Consider the following 20,058-nt stretch of genomic DNA (forward strand, 5'->3'; position numbering starts at 1 on the left):
CTGGCTCTTAAGATGAGGAGGAAAGGAGTAGCAAAACAGGCTTTTTTCCGGGGATTTATGAAACAAATAAACAAAACCAGCCTCTAGGAAATGACCCGGGGTCATTGAATTAGAGAACCTGAGTTTTTGGGAAAGGCCTATTGAGAACATGGAGCCCAGTTCTCGTCCACTGCTGGATCCTTTCAATCTCGGTTCAAACACTTCCAGGAACCTTCCAAGCCTATACATTGCATCTTTGTTCATTGTGGATCATGAGAAAATCTTTTCTTAAATGTAACATTCCTTTCTCAAGCTGAATATTATACAATGACGCTTTATCTCTGTCAGTATTTTCTCTCTCCCTACTGTCTACTCCTGTTCCACAAATGTGTGCTCACACTCACACACACACGCACCCACACCACACTCTTCCCCCAGGTGCCTGTCTTCTCCTGACTAAACATCCTGGTTCCTCTAACTTTTCCAAATGGGACATAACGTCCAAACTCTTTCTCTTCCTTGCTTGTTTCCATTGGACATCCTCAGTGACCTCTTGAGTACTGACCAGCCTAAAGACAATGTATGATGTTATATCAACAAACAAGATTGTTTTTATATTTAGTGCACTTTTTAGACAAGGGGAGTAGACTGATACATTGAAAAAGACTTTTGAAATAGAGATGACAGACAAAAGATTAATCTTTGTCATCTACATAATTCATGGAGATATAAAAGAACACTCCAAGATGTCCGTTGACAAATGGGCAAGAAGATAATAATAGGCAGTTCACATTACAAAAGTAACATTATTTTAAAAGTTCACTCCAATAGAAATTGTAGAAATGAAAAGGCAAATAATTTTAAGATGCTATTTCATACCTAATTGATGTCACAAGTACTTTAAAGAGAAGATAAAACCCAAAGCTGGGGATGCTGCAGAGAAATAAAATACTTCTGTGTGCAGTGAGGAGACTTTTCTGTGCATATTAAAAGACAAAAATGGTTCTAATCTTTGCACCCAGTATTCTAGCTCTTGTGGGAATAAAGCTATGTGTCCAGAGTTGTTCATAATGACGTTATATGCAATAATGTTCATGTTTTATGTTTATGCATTCTATAGGTTTCAAAATACTTTTATATTCTTTGCCTCACCTGAGTATAATAACCCTCATTTTAAAGATAAGAATACACCAGGAGTCAGAGAGATTCAATGATTTCCCCAGGATCACACAGCCAGGACTGGCAGAGCTGAAAGCTTTAAGTCTGATTGTCTGGTTCCAGGCGAGCATCCTTTCCTGCTTACTTATAACAGCCAGAAGAGCCAGCAACCTCTCTGACCTTTGAGAAGGAGATGGCTCCATGTGCCATGGCCTCTGGGCCAGGGATCAGTGACATCATTTGAGCCATTCCACACTAGCAAACAGAAATACCCTAGTGTTCCTGAGAAAAATGAAGAGGCAGAAAGTTGAGCATAATTATATAGATGATGTAACCAATGTAACTATATATGTATGCACATGCGTGTAGAGAAGTGGGGGAAGGGACCTTTCATCCGAGCGTCCCCCTTCCGTCTCATTGGGATCACTCTAGCAGTGCTGCCGAGTGTTCTGATAACAGTCTGTTGTTTTCGTGTGCACTCTCCTTTGAATCCTGCACCAGCTTAGGGACCTGCACAAGGCACGGCCTGTCTTGGAAACAGAGATTCGGAGAGATCAGGAGGCAAGGCTAAAATGCTGGTCCCTCCTTGACTAGCCTTAACCTCTTGGCACACCAGAATGTTGGCTTAAGCCAGTCATGTTCCTGAGTGAGGTTGGTTGTAAGCAGCACTGTTTTAGGCGTGTTCAAAGTGAGCCACATTAAACTTAACCTGAACACTGCATACCTCACCTGGGGGCCGGTGGACTGGTGGGCCCTTCCTTTGGCCCAAACTCCTACAGATCCAAGTGCAAGGTCTTGTGCTTAGTCACTCAGTCATGCCTGACTCTTTGCGACCCCATGGACTATAGCCCACCAGGCTCCTCTGTCCATGGGGATTCTCCAGACAAAATATCGGAATGGGTAGCCATTCTCTTCTCCAGGGGATTTTCCCAACCCAGGGATCAAACCCAGGTTTCCTGCATTGCAGGCAGATTCTTTACCATCTGAGCTATCTGGGAAGGCAATGTGAGATCCCTGTTAGAATAAACAGGAAACCCACAAAAAAAGAGACACAAACTTCTCTGCATGTAGATGACATCCCTTAAAACGATGTCTTTCTGAGCTCTGCAGATGTAATTTGCATCAGAAGTGATAATTAAATGGTAATAACAAATAGAGTATTTCCCCCAAGGGCACTGTTTCCATAGATACCACTAGACCTGGCAACCTGATTGAATTAGATAAAACTGAGAGCCTATGTCAGGACCTTGGAAAAAAAAAAAGTTAAATGTTTACTGGTTGCCATACATTGTCAGATTTGAAACTTTGGAGTCTTGCTAGAGATAGAAGCTGCAGAGGGGAAAAGGGAACAGGCCAGTGGGCAGAGGGAGATGGAGTTGGACCCGATGGCCAAAGGGACTGAGTGATAAAGTTTCCCTCTGTGCTTCCTGGCCCTGACACAAGGCCAGTGCAAGCTCCCCCTCAAGCATGTTATCTTATATTGTAGTGCTAACGTTTCATAATCCCCCAGTGACGTAAGCTTGTCAAGAACGACCCCCGGCAAACACAGGGACGATAATTAAAGGTCACTGGTGAAGACGAGGGTTCTTATTTTTGACTTCACAGAGGTGGGGTGGGGGTGACCCATCTGTATCCTGTTAGGTTTTGGCCGCCTTGATTCATTTTCTCACACCTCGGCAGCCATCCCCCTTGCTGGTAGGTGACTGCTTGGTGCTTCTGGGTGTGGTCTTGCAGAAGACCACTGTGGAGAAACCACTGTGAAGAAGGAAATAGACTGAAGGCGAAAAAATTGAACGGTAGATGACGTGTCAACCACAGATGCATAGTGAAGCGTCCTAGCCTTCCGCCTCAGCTGTTTGATGGGGCCTTTTCAGAGAGCTTTGAAGGAGACAGCATCAGAAAAGATACCTGATTTTCTCTTGTCAGTCTCCAAATGTTTTGTGCCCAGGCTGTAACAGTTTAGAAGAGTGAGCATTGTTCTGGCTCAATATCAAGAAACCTTTGCTTTGTAGGACTCTTAAGTGCTCACCTGAATTTCTTTAGCAGCAATTATTTCTAAGCTGGTTCTTAGAAGAGTTTCACTACCAGCTGGGGACAGGGTGCTAGCAGGCTCAACTTCTTGGAACCTCAGCATCTTTGTTGCTGAATGAGTAGACTGGTTTAGACCATTATTTCCCAGAAGATGGGTTTCATAACATTTGTGGTAGCTCAAATGATATAGGACTAGGTGACCCGGAGACAAGATACAAAACAGTTTTGAATCACTTTCCCTTTCCAGTTCCCTTCTGATCTTTCTCATTATGTGGAAGAGAAAGGTTCCTTTGGAGCTGGTGTCTTTAATGCCTCTCTGGCACTTGCTAATTTCTCTTTTTAACAAAGCACAGGCCTCAGGCAGGCAAGCATCTCTAAGAGAAATTTAACAGTGGGGGTTCATTTTTTTAAAAAGTAGTTCCTATTTATGGCAGCTGATAGTGATTTTCTGTTTAAGACAATGATAGAGCTGATTTTTACAAGTAAGGAAACATTATGTAATAGCTCAGGGGACATGTACATAGAGCACAAAACTGCTGTGATGAAACCAAGGGGGTGGAAACAGTGCATTGTCGAGTTCTGAGACCTTTCTAGGACTAACACTCTGCCACAAAAATTTCCAAGTTTGGGTACAGTGACTTACAGACTAGAAACTTGGGCTTTAAGCATAGAACCTGGATTTCAGATATTAAGATTTTTAAATAGAACAAAGCTGGCTTAGAATGTGACATATAAAATTATTATGAACTTGTTGCTAGCCAATTAAAAAAAAATAAAATTGGATTTCTATTCTAAGAACAAAAACCTTTTTTTTGTTTTGTTTTCAAAACTTCAAGTAAAAGTTCCAAAGTTCCAACCAAAATCATCCCTTCTTCTTCCTTTTCCCCTTTACCCTGAGGGAAGGGATGGAGCAAGATCACATTTTAATTTGGGGCAGCCATCGAGTGTCATGGTTAGAAAGTTGGATTTGAAGGTTAGACTGAGCTGCACTTGAATCCCAAACTTGGCCACTTATGAGCAAGATACCCTGTACCAATGACTCATCCTCCAAGCCTCAGTTTCCTCGTCTGTAAAATAAGAACTTCCAAGGGAGTTGTAAGGATGAAATGGGACATGCTGGGGGCATCCCTAGAGCAAGTGCTGCACAGACCATTAGCCACAACAGCATCTATTTTCCCTGTCCATAAGTTGAGCAGAAGCTGTGGATGAACATCCCTATCAAGTGATGTACTGGGAGGTCACTTCTTCCTTTTAAGAAACATCCACCCAGTTTCCTAGGGATCCAAGTTGGCACTGGGTGTTATTTTTGAAAAAACAAGATGTTCCAAGCACACTGGCAAGTTTCACATTTATCCCTGCCAGGTAGGATGAAAAAATTTAGTGTGGTTTTCTAGTGTTCCAATAACAACTCTCCCACAGAGGGTGCGGTATGAGCTCTGGGTAGAGAGGGACCCTGCTCATGGGAGATGAGGAGTGTGGTGTTGTCCTAAAGGCCAGCCGCCACCTGACACGTTTCATCTGGGAACCTCACCCACGTTCAGACTACAGACACAGACCCAGGGAAGGTGAGGAGGATTAGGTTGCTTTGGGAGTTTTTCATGTCATATTCATTAACAGCACACTTTAATTATAAATAGGTTGTTTGTTAGAACTTGGCGAAGAGTTGGACAACTAAAAATGACTCCCAGTGCTGTTTGATTGTCAGTAAATATTTGTTGAGACCAGACTCTAGCTAGCTTTTTTTTTTTTTTTTTCTTCTTTCTGGGTTTAAAGAAAAGAAGGGCATGCTTTGACCCTCAAGGAATTTTTCCTTGAGTTTGATGTGGTCATTCACAACCCTAAAGTACTGGCAGTGATTGTCAATCAGTGGAACACTGGTTGGAGATGTAGCAGCCTCGGTGGGGAGTTTGGCAAATAGGGAGAGGAGGCAGCACTGGGAGGGGTCATCCGATAAGTCCCCTGGTGCTGGATGTTAACCCACCAGTCCCCTGGCCTGCCCTGAACACTAGCTTGGCGCCTGTGTGCCTGGCCAGGCACTCTTAAGATGTGGGGGGAGCTCATAAAAGGCATGCCGATTTCTGAATTTCAGGACTTGGATGTCGAACCAATGTTCCTACTTTTTCACCCCTTCCTTTAGTCCCTTCTGCCTCTACAGTCTTTGATTTCTTCAGGGCTGCTGATCCTTGGCTTAGGAAACAGCAGTGCTGTGGTTTAGAACCAAGCCTTGCAGAGAGTCGCAGCCTTGGGCTCAGTCCTGGCTCCATAGAGCAGGTCATAGAGCAGGTCACTACCAGCTCTGTGACCTCAGGCAGAGTTTTTAACCCCTCTGAGCTTCAGTTGCCTGCTTTGTGAAATGGGTAAGTGAAATCAAGGAAATCATGCATGGAACATACTTTGACAAAGTCTGGCTCAAAATCGCCCATCAGTATCGTTACTGTTGCAGGGTGCTCAGTTGTGTCCAACTCTTTGGGCCCCTGTGAACAGTAGCCCACCAGGCTCCTCTATCCATGGAATTTCCCAGGCAAGAATACTGGGGTGGGTTGCCATTTCTTTCTCCAGGGGATCTTCCCGACCCAGAGATCAAACCCATGTCTCCTCCATTGCCAGGCTTACCGCTGAGCCACCTGGGAAGCCATTTATTACTATTAATATAGTTGTTATTGTAAGAGGAATTTGCATATCCTGTCCGGGAAAGCTTACAAGTCGAGAGCTGAACTTGAATTTCAGCTTTGCCAATAACTACTGGATATGACTTGGGGCAAGTCACCTCACTTCTCTGAACACCTGCTTCCTCTTCTATAAAATGGAGTGATGGGACTGCTGTGTGGAATAGATGAGTGACTGCGTGTGCCGGCAATGGGCAGCAGGAGACCCCATGGATTTTGGTATCTCCTCCTCCCCATCCAGGGTCTCCCGTTGGCTGCATAGTGCTTCCTTCTCTTCTTTTTTTTTTAAATTTTTTATTGTTGTCTTTATTATTTTAATCCTGGGGTATCTTTTTGTTTTTAAATTGAGGTTACGTTGGTTTACAACATTATCTAAGTTTCATGTGTGCAACATTATATTTTGACTTCCGTGTACACTCTTTGACTTCTGCATAGTCGCCAACAAAAGTTTCATCTCCATCCATCACCATAGAGCTGACCCCCTTTACCCATTTTGCAATCCTCCCACCCTCTTCCTCTCCTTTTCCTCTAGACAAAATCAGAAGAGAATTACATCTGGGTCGGGGTGGAACGACCTACTTCCCTGTTTCTAGAAAATTGTAGAAGTTCACAAAGAGTGACTGAACTAACTCAGTAGGTCGGTCAGGGCCCTGGCAGCATGTAGTTTACATAGCTGCAATTCTGGAGGCTTTGCTGGGCCGGGGCAGCCCCTTGCCACCCCTCTGCCCAGACCTGCTTTGTAAATTCAGGAGTGGTCCAGAGCCTGACCTCTAAGTGATGGGGCAGAAGGAGGGAGCACCTTCTGGTGAATGGGCCTTCCCCTCATCCCTGAGGGTGCTTGGGGATTGGGGAATCTCTCACCAGTCTCCCAGAGGAGCCCTTCCCTCTAGAGCTGGCCAGTGCTGGCAAGCTCATGGGAACTTTGCCCCTTTCTGCCATAGGAGCACTTGACTTCAGGAATAAAGGACATTTTTCTTTTACCACAAAACTGCCCTTGTCTTTCCTGGAAACTTTTACTGGTACCCCTTACCACTGAGTCTCCAGTGGCAAAACTAAACAACCAAATCACAGATTTGTATTTACTTCTTTTAAGTCAGCTGCCCTTTTTTATTCATTGCCCTCGTGTGTCTTTGTAATTGAAATGAACCGTGTGTGACTGGGGAACAGGGCTGGGGCTCCGAGGTTTTTGCCTCCTTTGTCAGTGTGATGCAGCCTTTTTCAAATGCACAGTCTTCTGAATTTTAATAGACTGTAGATAATGATACATCTGGTTGCATATTAATTGCTGAGAGTTAGAAATAACACATAATCACTGTGTTTCGAGGTTGCAAGTGTACAGCAGTGGGAGCCAGGGTTTGTTATGAGCTTTTGGAAAAATACATTGTTAGTGGGCATGATTTAATTCCTGTCATTAAAAACGTGCTACAGAAGGAAAACTCTCAAACAAAGTTCAGTCTTGTGCTCTGCATGTGTGCACCAACACACACACCTCCCAAGGAATAACATTGTGAAGCTATTCATCTGCCCGCTTGGGGAGTGTGGGAGCAATGGCAAGGCCATACAAATCCGTTACAGAATCCTCACAGTTTCCTGTACCTTATTTTCCTATAAACCATTGCTTGGTGGGTGGTAAGATGTCAGCTGAAAGCCAAAGCAGGAAAGTTTTCAATTTTAAGAAAAAAACTTTTTTCCCAATTCAGTCACTCCCCGGTGGCTGTGTGGCTGGTAGCTTTTTCCACTTTGAAGGGTCAGGTTTCAGTGTATCCTGTTCCCAGTCGAGAGCAGGCTGTTCTGTAACACCCAAGTGCGGTGTTCCCCTGTTCCAAGTGGAGGCATGTGCCACGGAGGATGCGCATGGACCAAACGGTTTGACGGGATAAATTGTGCCCGGAGGGACAGCGTAGGGTTACCAGGGAGCTCAGTAACTGCATTTTATGTTTCTCTCTGGAAGTCACACCTCTGTGAGGCTTGCAAACTGCTCCAAATCGCTGTTCGCATCCAGAACAGAAACCGACCAGGCAGCGAGAGGAGGGGGTCCACGTTCTTTTCCTGCAGACCCAGGGCCCTTGGTTGGATGTTCCTTTTAGGTTTCACCTAGCAGCTGAATATAGAATCCCTTACCCCAGCCTCGTCTTCAGTCAGATGGCAGAGCCGGCTGTCAGCCTTGCTTGCCTGTGACGTGTTTGCTCATCTCAGATTCGCCTGGAACACACTGTGCTTCCTTTGGGACACTGAGATTGCGATCTGTGCATCCTTTTCCATCTCTGTGCTTCTCTTTCCTCTTCTGGGACACTAAGATAATGCTGAGATTCAAGGGATGACAGGAGGATGAGAGAGAGAGAGAGAGAACAAGTCAGTGGATCTGTGCCTGGTGCTTTCTGGAAGCCAAAAGAAGCATGTTGTTTTTGGGAGTTCTACCTTGCACCTCCGACATGGCTTGAACACCCGGAATTCCTATCATTGCCTCATCCCAGATAGTACTGGGATCAGGCAAGATTGGAAGCCAACTCTTCTAGCCCACAGTTCAGCAGTGTGGGCTGGGGAGGGTAGGCTGGGAGGAGTTCCTTGTAGACTTCACAACCCACCCTACGTGGGTGCCCTTCAGCCCCTCAGGTTCTTATCTTGAGATTTCATGGCTGATGTTTTTTTCTACTTGGATGTAGCCTTGGATCTTGCCAAACCACTCCCAGTTTTGCTGTGTCCAGTCAGGGCTTGACTAAGCAGATGATGAAACTGCCGGAGGAAAGGGAAGGCAAGAATGTGGAATCAAAATGTGGTCTCCTAGCAGCCCAAGTCCTCAGAGAGCAGGGCATGTCATTGGTGAGACCGTGGCAGTGACCTGGAGCGACAGCTCTGTCCCTGGGCAGGGAAGAGTCCAGTGCTACAGGGAATGAATGAAAGCACAGCCCTGTGGGTCGGTAGGAGAGCCACCCCACTTCACAGGGCATGAGACCAAGCCTGTGGAAGTTACATTGTTGATCTGGAGTCAGAAGGTATGGAGTTCACAGGACATTGTCCTCTGGCCAGATAGGTTGGTTCATATTTTATCCTTAGAACCTTTGCAAAGAATCGTTTAGGGTGCCACAGTGATAAGAACTTTGTCACTTGCAGCAGAGGCTTTCTGCTCATTCTTAAACGTGGAGGAAGCCTCGGCCAGTGCCCTTAAAGTGCCCTTGAGGTCTGTACACAGACCTGTACGGTTTCCAAACCCTGAAGCAGAGCTGGCACCCCCGGTGCATTCTTCTCCCCCTACACCTTCAACCCAGCCCAAGGGGAAGCCAGGGAATCCCTTTTTCAGAGATAAACACAGAATTTATATCCCACCCCACGGCTTCCAAGAAGTCAGTAGGAAACAACTGACTGAAACCCCAGAACCACAGAGCCCTTCCTCCAGGCCTGTGGCTGTAATTAGGTCACCATGTCACCTCCGGGTGACTTGTTGGCATCTACCAGTAATGTGAGACTCTGACCCCATTTTCCAGACTTGTGGGCACGTTTCTTCTGTGGCCTGCTTGGCAAAAAGACATAACCTGACACCAATCAAGAGAAAACATCTGTGCCTAAGGTTTGCTTCCCTGTAAGGGCCACAGAGGCTCAAGTCTGCCGGCAGCTCTCACACTGTTCCAGGTCAGACTCATAAAGTGCTTCAGCTCTAAACATCTGGCCCTTTCTCCTTGACAGAGTCAGGGCTTTGCTTGATGATCAGAAGGCGTATGTTGAGCCAGGGACCGCAGAGAGAGCTAAATATTTAGCTTCCTCTTTCTCTGAAGGTCTGCAGTGCCATGTCTGGGCATGACCAAAATGAGTTTCAGGCAGTGGGCTGGCATTTGCTTAAAGGAACCTATCGAGGTGAAGGTGTGCATGTCTCCTTCTGCCCAAGGTCAAATAATAGTAACATCCTGTGTAAAAGAACTTGAATGTGGTTTTCTGCTAAACTCCAATCTTCTGGGGCTATTTATTAGATGTGTTTAATCATGGGCCAATTTAACTAGTAGCAGACTAATAAAATAACAAAATTGGGCTTGCTGCCAGGACAAATGTTGACTTACCCTTATAATGTTGACTGAAACGAATAACTTTGAAAGTAATTGAGGAGTGAAACCTTAGCCAAAAATAGGGTGTCTGAAACAGTGGTTCTGTTTTATTTTACTGGCACTGCTAAGAGACTTTGTTTGTAACCTAGGCTGCTGCCCGGCTCAGCTCTTGGAGAGTCCTGTATTTTACTAAATTATTTTCCAAGATGTTGTTTTGGTTTTGTTTTCTTTATCCCATAGACCATCATATAGAAAAAATTAATAGCCCCATTGCAGAGAAGAACAGGCTTCTTTTCCAGTGTGGGGGCAAACATTCAACAATGATAGGAGGGATACGGATAATAACTTGCTTGAGGTCTTCTCTCAGAAACGAAGTGGTGTGCCAGGAACATTAACCCTCTCAGAGTCTGCAGTAAAATTAATTGCTCCTGCAGGGTACTCTGGATGAAATCCATCTAACTTGCCACACACTCTCCTTTCTTTCATTCTGCCATTAAGTTTATACGAACATTCAAGAGTGATAGTGTTTTTGCCAGCGTGTGTTTTGAACTTGAAGGAAGCAGGGGAAGCCTGGAGGAAATGAAGCCAGGATGACCACATAAGTTGTCCTAAACCTTGACTTCTTTCTCTTCTCATTTTTTACTTGCATTTGATGGAAGCTTTGTTTGGGGTTGGAACTGAGCGTACTTTCAGAGGCTCATGCCAGCAGTGTCTGAGAGTTCAGTCCAGCGTCCCCCACTCAGGCTTCTGCCTTATGCATGCTGCTGCTACTGCTGCTGCTAAGTCGCTTCAGTCGTGTCCGACTCTGTGCGACCCCATGGACTGCAGCCTACCAGGCTTCTCCGTCCATGGGATTCTCCAGGCAAGAACACTGGAGTGGGTTGCCACTTTCTTCTCCAGTGCATGAAAGTGGAAAGTGAAAGTGAAGTTGCTCAGTCATGTCTGACTCTTAGCGGCCCCGTGGACTGCAGCCTACCAGGCTCCTCCATCCATGGGGTTTTCCGGGCAACAGTACTGGAGTGGGGTGCCATTGCCTTCTCCCTGCCTTATGCATGGTTCCCCTAAAAGCAACCACCTCACAGGCTGACCTTGGCCAGAGGCTGTAGGTGCTGGCTGGCTCAAGCAGAAGTCAAGGTGTTGACTGACTTGACATACAGGGAATAAGGACCATCTCCTCATCCTTAATGTGTTCAGTTTTACAGCCCTGAGAGTCAATGGTTCAGTTTGTGAATTTGCGCAGACCATCTTCTGATGTCTCCATCATGTGCTTTTTAGCATTTCCATGAGGGAAGACAGGAGAAATTATCAGATCCTCAACGCAGCAACACCCTGTCTACAACTTGGCCGTAAGACTAAGCTAACTGAGAGTGTCCTGTGGATTTCATTTATCCAGGCTTAGTCCCTAGTAACAACAACAAAAAAGAAACCACTTTTTTTCTTTGAAAGAAGGAAATTAGGGTGTTTTGCTTGTAGCATCTGATGCAGAGAGACTTGGGCTGTTTCCTCAAAAGGGAAATGTGATCTCCATTGGTGCACAGTGTGAGGCGACTAGACTTGCACCTGGAGAAGATAAGCACAAGGGTGTGGCCTCCACCTTTGCAATTAGCCCGGAGAAAGGTGTCAGGAGTTCTTCCTAGAGCTGTTCCTGGTGGTTTGTCAGCGTCCACAAAGCCTGTGGTCTATCTGTTGAAATCACCGATAAGTGTCTCTAGGGGAAAATTATAGTTCCATGTCTGAAGACCTTTTGTTCACCTTGAGGGTTAGCAACCAATAATTCTGAAATGCATTTGGCCTAATCAATGAAGCCAGGTTTCCGTTGGAATTTGGCCCTCTTCATTTGCCTTTTAACTTCTGGTAACAAATGATACCAGGTCAGTTAGCTCCATGCCAGGGAAAAGAAAACATAACAACAGCAACAAAAATTTTTTACGGAAATTTTGGAGTTAGAAACCATTATTTCATTACTGCCTTTTTCCATTTTGGAAGAAATAAGATGAAGTCCCTTGCAGACTCCGAAGAAGCTCCCTGTCTCATTCCTACAGCCCTGCTCCTCTCACTCAGACAGCTCTGTGAAGCCCTCCTCATTGGTGTTCCTGTGTCCTGCACACCCCTGTGGTCCACTGTGCCCTTCCTGCTGGCCATGTCACCTGCCCCACTCCTTGCCCACTCCCCCAAGGTTAACTCTCTCAGGTGCTCTGCCTGGATCAACCTTCTGGTTTTCCCTCTTCAGCCAGGAGACATTCCCCAAGGGTGACACCTGTGCGCGTGAGTGAAGCCACTTTGCATATGCTGGGTCAACACTCACAGACCTGAGTTTCAAGGATGCACACAGTCCCAAAATGTCTCTTCCATTTCTGTGCAGTAATTAACAAAGGGAATAATAGTAACTTTACTATGGAGGAAATTTTCAGCAAATACCTTTCGCATGGCTGCTGTAACAGAGTATCACAAGCAGGCAGGCTTAGAACAACAGAGATTTATTTCTTACAGTTCTGCAGACTAGAAGTCAAAAATCACAGTGTCAGTAGGGCCCTCTGACTCCTGCAGGATAATTCTTCCTTGCCTCTTCCTATGGTGATTTGATGACAAAATAAAATGAAAGGGTGGGATGGCTTTGGCAACAGGAGGTGTCATAAGAAGTGAGACCAGAAGAATATTTGTGGTGACCTAGAAGTTTTGAAGAGTGAGAATCTTGGGTATTAACTGTAAAACAATGTAAACCACAAGGAAAGGGGTGGTAAAGTCGAGACAACTGTAATGAGCGGAACTGATGATCAGCTGATGGGAGCCCTCAGCCTTCTTAGTGGAAGACTGGGCTTTTGTATGAAAGAAAAGAGTGGATTCAGGAGGCAGTTGTAGGGAAAGGAAAGCACCTTCACAAATTAAAACCAATACAGTGGAACAGAGGTCTCTTCTGATGGGCAGCCTGATCTTGAATGACCCCTGTTTTCTCTGTATATTTCTAAGACAAATCAGAGTTGAACTCTACCAGATTGTTTTATGTTGTGGAGCTGAGTGATCAGGAGCCAGTTGATGGGTTTCTTTTCTTTCCTTTTTTTATTTTTTAAATTAATTTTGTTTATTTTAATTGGAGGCTAATTACTTTACAATATTGTGGTGGTTTTTGCCATACATTGACATGAACCAGCCATGGGTATAACATGTGTCCCCCATCCTGAACCCCCCTCCCACATCCCTCCCTATCCCATCCCTCTGGGTTGTCCCAGTACACCAGCTTTGAGTGCCCTGTTTCATGCAAATTGATGGGTTTCTTAATGAGAGCAAATAGTAGCCCAGTCAGTAATCAAACAGACTTCATGGAATCTTGACAGCCATGTTGGTGCCTCTCCATGGGGTTTCCAGCCTCCTGGATCTGGCTCTGTTCTGGCCTATAGCAGTTGAGAATTATTTAAATTCAGTAGTGGGATTTTTTTTTTTTTTTCCATTTTACCAGGTTTCTTCTACTTACGTCCAATTCTAGATGATGTCTGCCTCCTCAGTATCCTTTCTCACTAGACAGACCCTCACTAACAAGTAAAATAAAAATCTCAGATGGCACCTGTCTGCTCCAGGTCAACATTCACTAGTACATATGCAAAACTGTTTTCTGTCCATTGAAGTAAATCTTTGTATTATGGGGCATTTTGACCAGGCACCATAGGCAGGACTGTGCATACTACATCCTTCGCCAATCTAGGGTTGGGCCCTAGATTTGCCAGTTGCCACACAAACAGTCAGACACAACTGAGTGACTGAACTCTATAACAAAACCTGGAATCCATGCCATTTCCCACACAGACCCTTTCCCTGGCCCCATATCGCTTTGAAGCAGATCCCAAGCATTGTAACATTTTATGTCCCTTATTCATGGTATTAATGGTCCGGGAAAGTTTGTGTTATGTTCAGGATAATTTGTTTGGAAAGCTAAGAGGACAAAATGTAGTAGGATAGCGTTCACTCACATAAAAGGTGAGTCAGAGATACCCTCTGCTTACCAGGAGAGGACCCTGCGTCCCCAGCTGCAAGGAAGGGGTACAAATCGAGCCTGCGCTGTCTGGCTGAGCCTGAAGACTATCTGAGTGTGCCTGTGAGAGACGCCCTGCTTGGGAGTGTCATCTCTGGGTATGTCTCAGCAGGAAGCTGAGGCTGAAGACCACTGGCCCAAGACGTGACCCATATGAAGCCAGCAGTGGTACAGGGCAGTGGTCAGCCAGCTATGGCCCCTGCACCAAATACAGTCCACTTCCAATGGCCCTAAAGCTATTTGTTTCAGTGGCATGACATAGTATTGCCCACCCCCCCATCTTAAAAAAATCAGATTTTTTTTTTAAAGAACCAGATTTCTAACCCTTATTTTTAACTCAGTAGTACTTGGAAGTAGAGCTCAGGATCAAAACGTTGTAAATGTTGCCTGGTATACTAAAAATACCATTAGAAAACAGTATTTTGGAAATTAATTTTCTAGAATCTTCTACATACAAATGGCTAACAAACACATGAAAAGATGCTCAACATCACTCATTATCAGAGAAATGCAAATCAAAACCACAACGAGGTACCATCTCACGCTGGTCAGAATGGCTGCCATCCAAAAGTCTATAAACAATAAATGCTGGAGAGGGTGTGGAGAAAAAGGAACCCTCGTACACTGTTGGTGGGAATGCAAACTAGTACAGCCACTATGGAGAACAGTGCGGAAATTCCTGAAAAAACTGGAAATAGAACTGCCGTATAACCCAGCAATCCCACTGCTGGACATACACACCAAGGAAACCAGAATTGAAAGAGACACGTGTACCCCAATGTTCATCACAGCACTGTTTATAATAGCCAGGACATGGAAGCAACCTAGATGCCCATCAGCAGATGAATGGATAAGAAAGCTTTGGTACATATACACAATGGAGTATTACTCAGCCATTAAAAAGAATGCATTTGAATCAGTTCTAATGAGGTGAATGAAACTGAAGCCTATTATACAGAGTGAAGTAAGTCAGAAAGTAAAACACCAATACAGTATACTAACGCATATATGTGGAATTTAGAAAGATGGTAACAATGACCCTATATGCAAGACAGCAAAAGAGGCACAGATGTAAAGAACAGTCTGTTGGACTCTGTGGGAGAAGGCGAGGGTGGGATGATTTGAGAGAATAGCATTGAAACATGTATATTATCATATGTGAAAGAGATCGCCAATCCAGGTTTGATTCATGAGTCAAGGTGCTCAGGGCTGGTGCACTGGGATGACCCTGAGGGATGGGATGGGAAGGGAGGTGGGAGGGAGGGTCAGGATGGGGGGAACACATGTACATACATGGCTGATTCATGTGAATATATGGCAAAAACCACCACAATATTGTAATTAGCTTCCAATTAAAATTTAAAAAAATTTCTAGAATCTTCTGTCGTGTCCTCTACTGAGCAAAATACTTGATTGAAAATTGGAGAATCTCCAACAAAACTCCTGTTCCTTTTTCTAATGAACAGGGGGAGAAAAGGGGGCCTCAGTCCCTCAAGAACAGTTTCTCTATTTCTTAATGGTTGAAAAAAGCAGAAGAATAATACTTTGGGACATGTGAAAATTATATGAAATTTGAATTTTAGTGTCTATAAATGAAAGCTTAATGGAACACAGCCACATTCACTTATTTACATACTGTTTATGGCTGATGGTAGAGATGAAGAGTTGTGACAGAGGCTAGACAGCCCTCAAAGTATAAAACATTTAGCCATCTGTCCCCTCACTGAAAAATATCACCAAACCCTAAAGTAGGGCATGGGCTCTGGAGCCAGCCTGCCTACATTTAAATCCTAGCCATCTTTTTTTAGCTTCCCCTGTCTTTAAAATGAAGATCACAATAGTGGCTACCTTGCAGAGATATTGGGCTTCTCTGATAGCTCAGTTGGTAAAGAATCCACCTGGAATGTGGGAGACCCCAGTTCGATTCCTGGGTCAGGAAGATCCCCTGGAGAAGGGATAGGCTACACACTCCAGTGTTCTTGGGCTTCCATTGTGACTCAGCTGGTAAAGAATCCGCCTGCCATACAGGAGACCTGGGTTCAATCCCTGGGTTGGGAAGATTCCCTGGGGAAAGGAAAGGCTGCCCACTCTAGTATTCTGGCCTGGAAAGTTCCTTGGACAGTCCATGGGGTCTCAAAGAGTCAGACATAACTGAATGACTTACATTTTTGCAGAGATGTTAGGAGAAATAAATTACTAATTATCTGTAAAGCATAGAGAAGAGTCCCTGCAATGACTATGCACTCATTATTCTTAGTTAGTACTGCTAGAGCTTCTCCATCACTCATAGATCAATACTTTCTGTTTAAAACATGAGGATGATGAAAGCCTCCTAGAGGGTTCGGGATGGGTGACATATGAAGCCTGGGTGTGCAATTCCCAGCACATCTCCTGTCTCACAGATGGAGCCCCAGAAAGGATTCCTGGTGTTTCTAAACATTTGAAGGACATTAAAAAAAAAAAAAATCACTCCATCAACTCACAGACAGATGCACCTGCTAACACAGTCGTTTCTCACCTCTCCTTAGCTCCTGGCCAGAGGTAGAGCATCCAAGAGCAGTGTTGCCCTGTGGTAGAGTGGTTAGTTCTGCATTAAAGGCTGCATATCTGGCCCCTCCTGGGCCATGTTTGTGGCTCGGTAAAACCAGAGTGTCAGGGAAGCTACAGAGGTGATGTGGAAGACCCTTCCACTGTTCTCCAACCCTACTCTGGCTGCAAAAATGAGGTGTAAGGAGAATGAATGGTTTCCTGTATGCTGTGTCTATTAGAATGGAACCTTCTTATTTTGAGAAATAAAAATCGTCCCAAATTATATTGATATGATAGGCATTTTCTTACATTGCATATGTTGTGCTTTGGTTTTTATCTCTTAGAGGGAAAAATGAGGAAAGGACAAAAAGTGTATCCCCCAGGGAAGGATTATTAAAATATATTTAATGAAATCTCACGTTAAAAATAAAATTACATGCAGTGCTTTATTTGCTTTTGTTTGTAATTCAAGCACAAGAGACTTTTAAAATTGCTGAATCAATTCCTTTATGAAAAAATGTGACCTGTATGTCTGTCCTCATCCTCTCCTTCCCTTCTTTCTACCTCTTCCTTCTTTTTTCCCCCCTTCCTTGTCCTCTAGAAAGATTAAGAGAAAATATTTGATAAAAGTCCGTACTCATTCATGATAAAAATTCACAGCTAACTTAGCATGGAAAGGAACTGCCTTACTTGATAAAGGGTATCTCTTCCATGCGCTTAGCGAATATAATACTTAATGATGAAACCTTCATAATAATTACTTTATAATTAGGAATTAGACTATGGTACCCACTCTCTCAGCTTGTAATCAACAACATACAGATAGTCCTGCCAAGTCGCTTCAGTCGTGTCCGACTCTGTGCGACCCCATGGACTGCAGCCTACCAGGCTTCTCTGTCCATGGGATTCTCCAGGCAAGAACACTGGAGTGGGTTGCCATTTCCTTCTCCAACAGATAGTCCTAGCCAGTGCAATAAGATAAGAAAAAAATAAAAAAGCTGTGAGATAAGGAAAACATGCAACAAGACTGTTATTCAAGAAATACTGCCCACACTACATTTTTCTTTTTTTTAACCTCTTTAGTGAGATGCCCTCCTGTTCTGTCTTAAAATTGCAGGGTGAGGGTATAGTCTGCACTTGAAAGTGGGTTTAGCAGTGACCTTGACCAGCTTGGTTTGGCCGCTGAATTGTTGGATTAGGGAGCTTCCGAAGGTTGTGTTCTGTCATCTGTCTATAAAGCCGAAAACATCCCTGGAATTGTATTTGCTGGTTCTCAGTACAGCTATTTAACTGGAATCTGGAAACATTTTCCCTGAGGGCTCTTTTTAGACAGCAGTAAAATGTAGCTGGAGACATACAGAGTAAATGGAAAAGAAAAATCAAATTAGGCCAAGAATGTTTTTAATCTCCTATTCTCACTGAAGCCCTCAAGGAGAACACCATAATTCATACTTCACTCATGTGGGTCAGGCATAAAGCCCTCTCTATAGATCTAATAACCTGTAAATGTTCTGGTTTGAAATTGCACCTGCCCACTTTGCTGGATCAAATACATCATGCAGCAATGGTTTCTGTTTTGACTGTTCATTACTTGGGAATGTCACATTGCCAGAGAGCAGCCCAGAGTTTACTTCCAAATGGATGAAGCCTTAGGAAGGGAGTTTTAATTACAATCTCATGTAGCAACACTGGGCACGACCTGCAGAGGGGCCGCCACTCGCACTGTGCGTTCATGTTACAGCACAGCAGAAAACGCACAGCAGACTGGCTCATGTGAAATGGGCAGCAGAGTCAGCAGAGCCTCAGAAACATGACACAGCAAGTGAAACAAAGCCGAATCTTCCCTCATCCCACCAAGCGTGCAAGGCTTCCTGCTCCCTTTTTAAAGCAAGATAACCCAGTTGGCGTTTGCCCTTCAACCTCCCCAATTTGATACGGAACCTGTGACCCAGGAGCTTTAGCCATTAATAAGAGACCTGGGAGTCAACGGGCTTTGAGGTGCATGGCAGGAGTATATGAGACCAAATCCTGTTCCCCTAGGAAAGCCCTCTTCTTCTCACTTGCTGCAATGCAGTTTGTGCCACCAAAGGTGCTGTATCAAAACTCTGGCATTTCCAGCCAAAGCAGGAGCCATTTAGAAAAATTCAGGGGATGCTCAAGAGGCTGTGCATGCGTGCGAGCGTGCGTGCGTGTGTGTGTGTGTGTGTCTCTATTCAGTAAGCCTGCTGGTGGTGCAGCTCTGACGTAAAAAATATTTTAAAAATCCTCCTCTGGGCACAGATACTCAGGAGCCAGGCACTGGACAGGGAGCATCCTTGAAGGGCACTGTCACCTGAAATCAGAGGGGCAATCGGATCTTTGTCTTCAGCGTTTACATAATTATGATGTGATATCTCTCGTGTTGAGAGATTCATCCTGTGCATTTTGGAACTAAGCCTTCCTGGTGTTCGGAGATTTGCCTTCTGTCTGTTCAGCTCAGCATGCCAAGAGGCTGGAGAGGTCCCCAGCAGCCCTGATGCATTCTCTGTTTTGGAAAAGTATTTGCTTCAAGAAACCATGAAGTCACTCCTGGCCACATTGTGGAATTGTTTTGTGCTTTTTAAACAACCTTTAGTTTTTTTTTTTTTTTTTTTTCTATTTGCCAGAAAGGTTGGGTCTGTTTCAGAGGACTCTTCTGTTTTCTAAGGCTGTCAAGGGCATAAAATGACATGAGAGTGTCTTGGCAGAACTCCAGATTCAGGCAAGATTTTTCCAAGCACCTACTATGTTCAAAACACCTTGCAGGGATATTCTAGAGAATCTTAACTCTCAAAACTTTGAAGGCAATGGCTGAAAAAGAAAGATGAACACCTTGAGGCTCCCTCTGGAAATGGTTGAGTTTCACCACAACCACTGGCAAGTGTGGCTTTTTCCATCAAAATTTGGTGTCTTCATGTGCTGTCCAGCATCTCCCGCGCGTCAGATGGAGCTTAGGAAGACAAGGGTAACTGTTCTCTTTGTCAAGTGTTTTGTCTGTGGTCCTTCTCTTTTCCACAACCTCTTGTTTTTATTTATGTAACTCTAATCTGCAGAGTCATTGTTTTAGGTATGCTCCCCCACCCATCAGCTTGCTTTGGGTAACTTGCAGATTTGCGCATGTTTTATGTGGTGATAATTTTCATAACTTGTGGCTAGGTATAGTATAAAAACTAGTGCTCGAGGTAGGGTTTTCTCTCTGTATATTTTCTTTTTGCTGTCTAGTTGTTATTTATAAGTATTAATATGTGCATTTCAAATATACTGTGGGTACAAAGAGGCTTTCTTAATAGCCTAGTAATAGAATAACTTCTTTAAAATGTTTTTTTAATTTGGTATACTAAAAGAAACAGTCTTTGTGCTTTAGAAAAGCCATTGCATATTAGAAATTTGGACAGTGGCTTCAGGCAAGGTGGAGAAAAGGTTTTTTTAAAAAGATGAAACCAGAAGCATCAAAAGACAACCGCCCGACAAGGTCATTGGATGGGAAATTGGAGGCAGCTTTTGTCTGCAAGAGGGGTTGGAGAGAGTGATTCTCCTAAGTTGGAGCCTCTGATTTAAAAGCCGTCAGACACTGTTGGGGTGAAGGAATTTGCCTATTTGCTGTCTGCTCAGAGACTGC

General features: G+C 44.3%; 1 protein-coding gene across 16 annotated transcripts in view; it reads left to right on the forward strand.

The window, feature by feature from the left end:
• The window catches only part of ARHGEF3 (Rho guanine nucleotide exchange factor 3), a 315,139-nt gene that overhangs the window by 252,362 nt on the left and 42,719 nt on the right, over nucleotides 1–20,058 (forward strand). The window contains exon 1 of one of the 16 annotated variants that reach the window (XM_055558201.1): nucleotides 19,141–19,404. The exons of the other annotated variants lie outside the window; for them this stretch is intronic. Coding sequence (XP_055414176.1) covers nucleotides 19,264–19,404 — 141 coding nt within the window. The 5' untranslated portion in view covers nucleotides 19,141–19,263. Of the gene's footprint in view, nucleotides 1–19,140; nucleotides 19,405–20,058 lie in introns of those variants that run through there. 16 annotated transcript variants of the gene reach the window in all.

Source organism: Bubalus kerabau, chromosome 20 (assembly GCF_029407905.1).
Source record: "Bubalus kerabau isolate K-KA32 ecotype Philippines breed swamp buffalo chromosome 20, PCC_UOA_SB_1v2, whole genome shotgun sequence".
NCBI classification, from domain to species: Eukaryota; Metazoa; Chordata; class Mammalia; order Artiodactyla; family Bovidae; genus Bubalus; species Bubalus kerabau.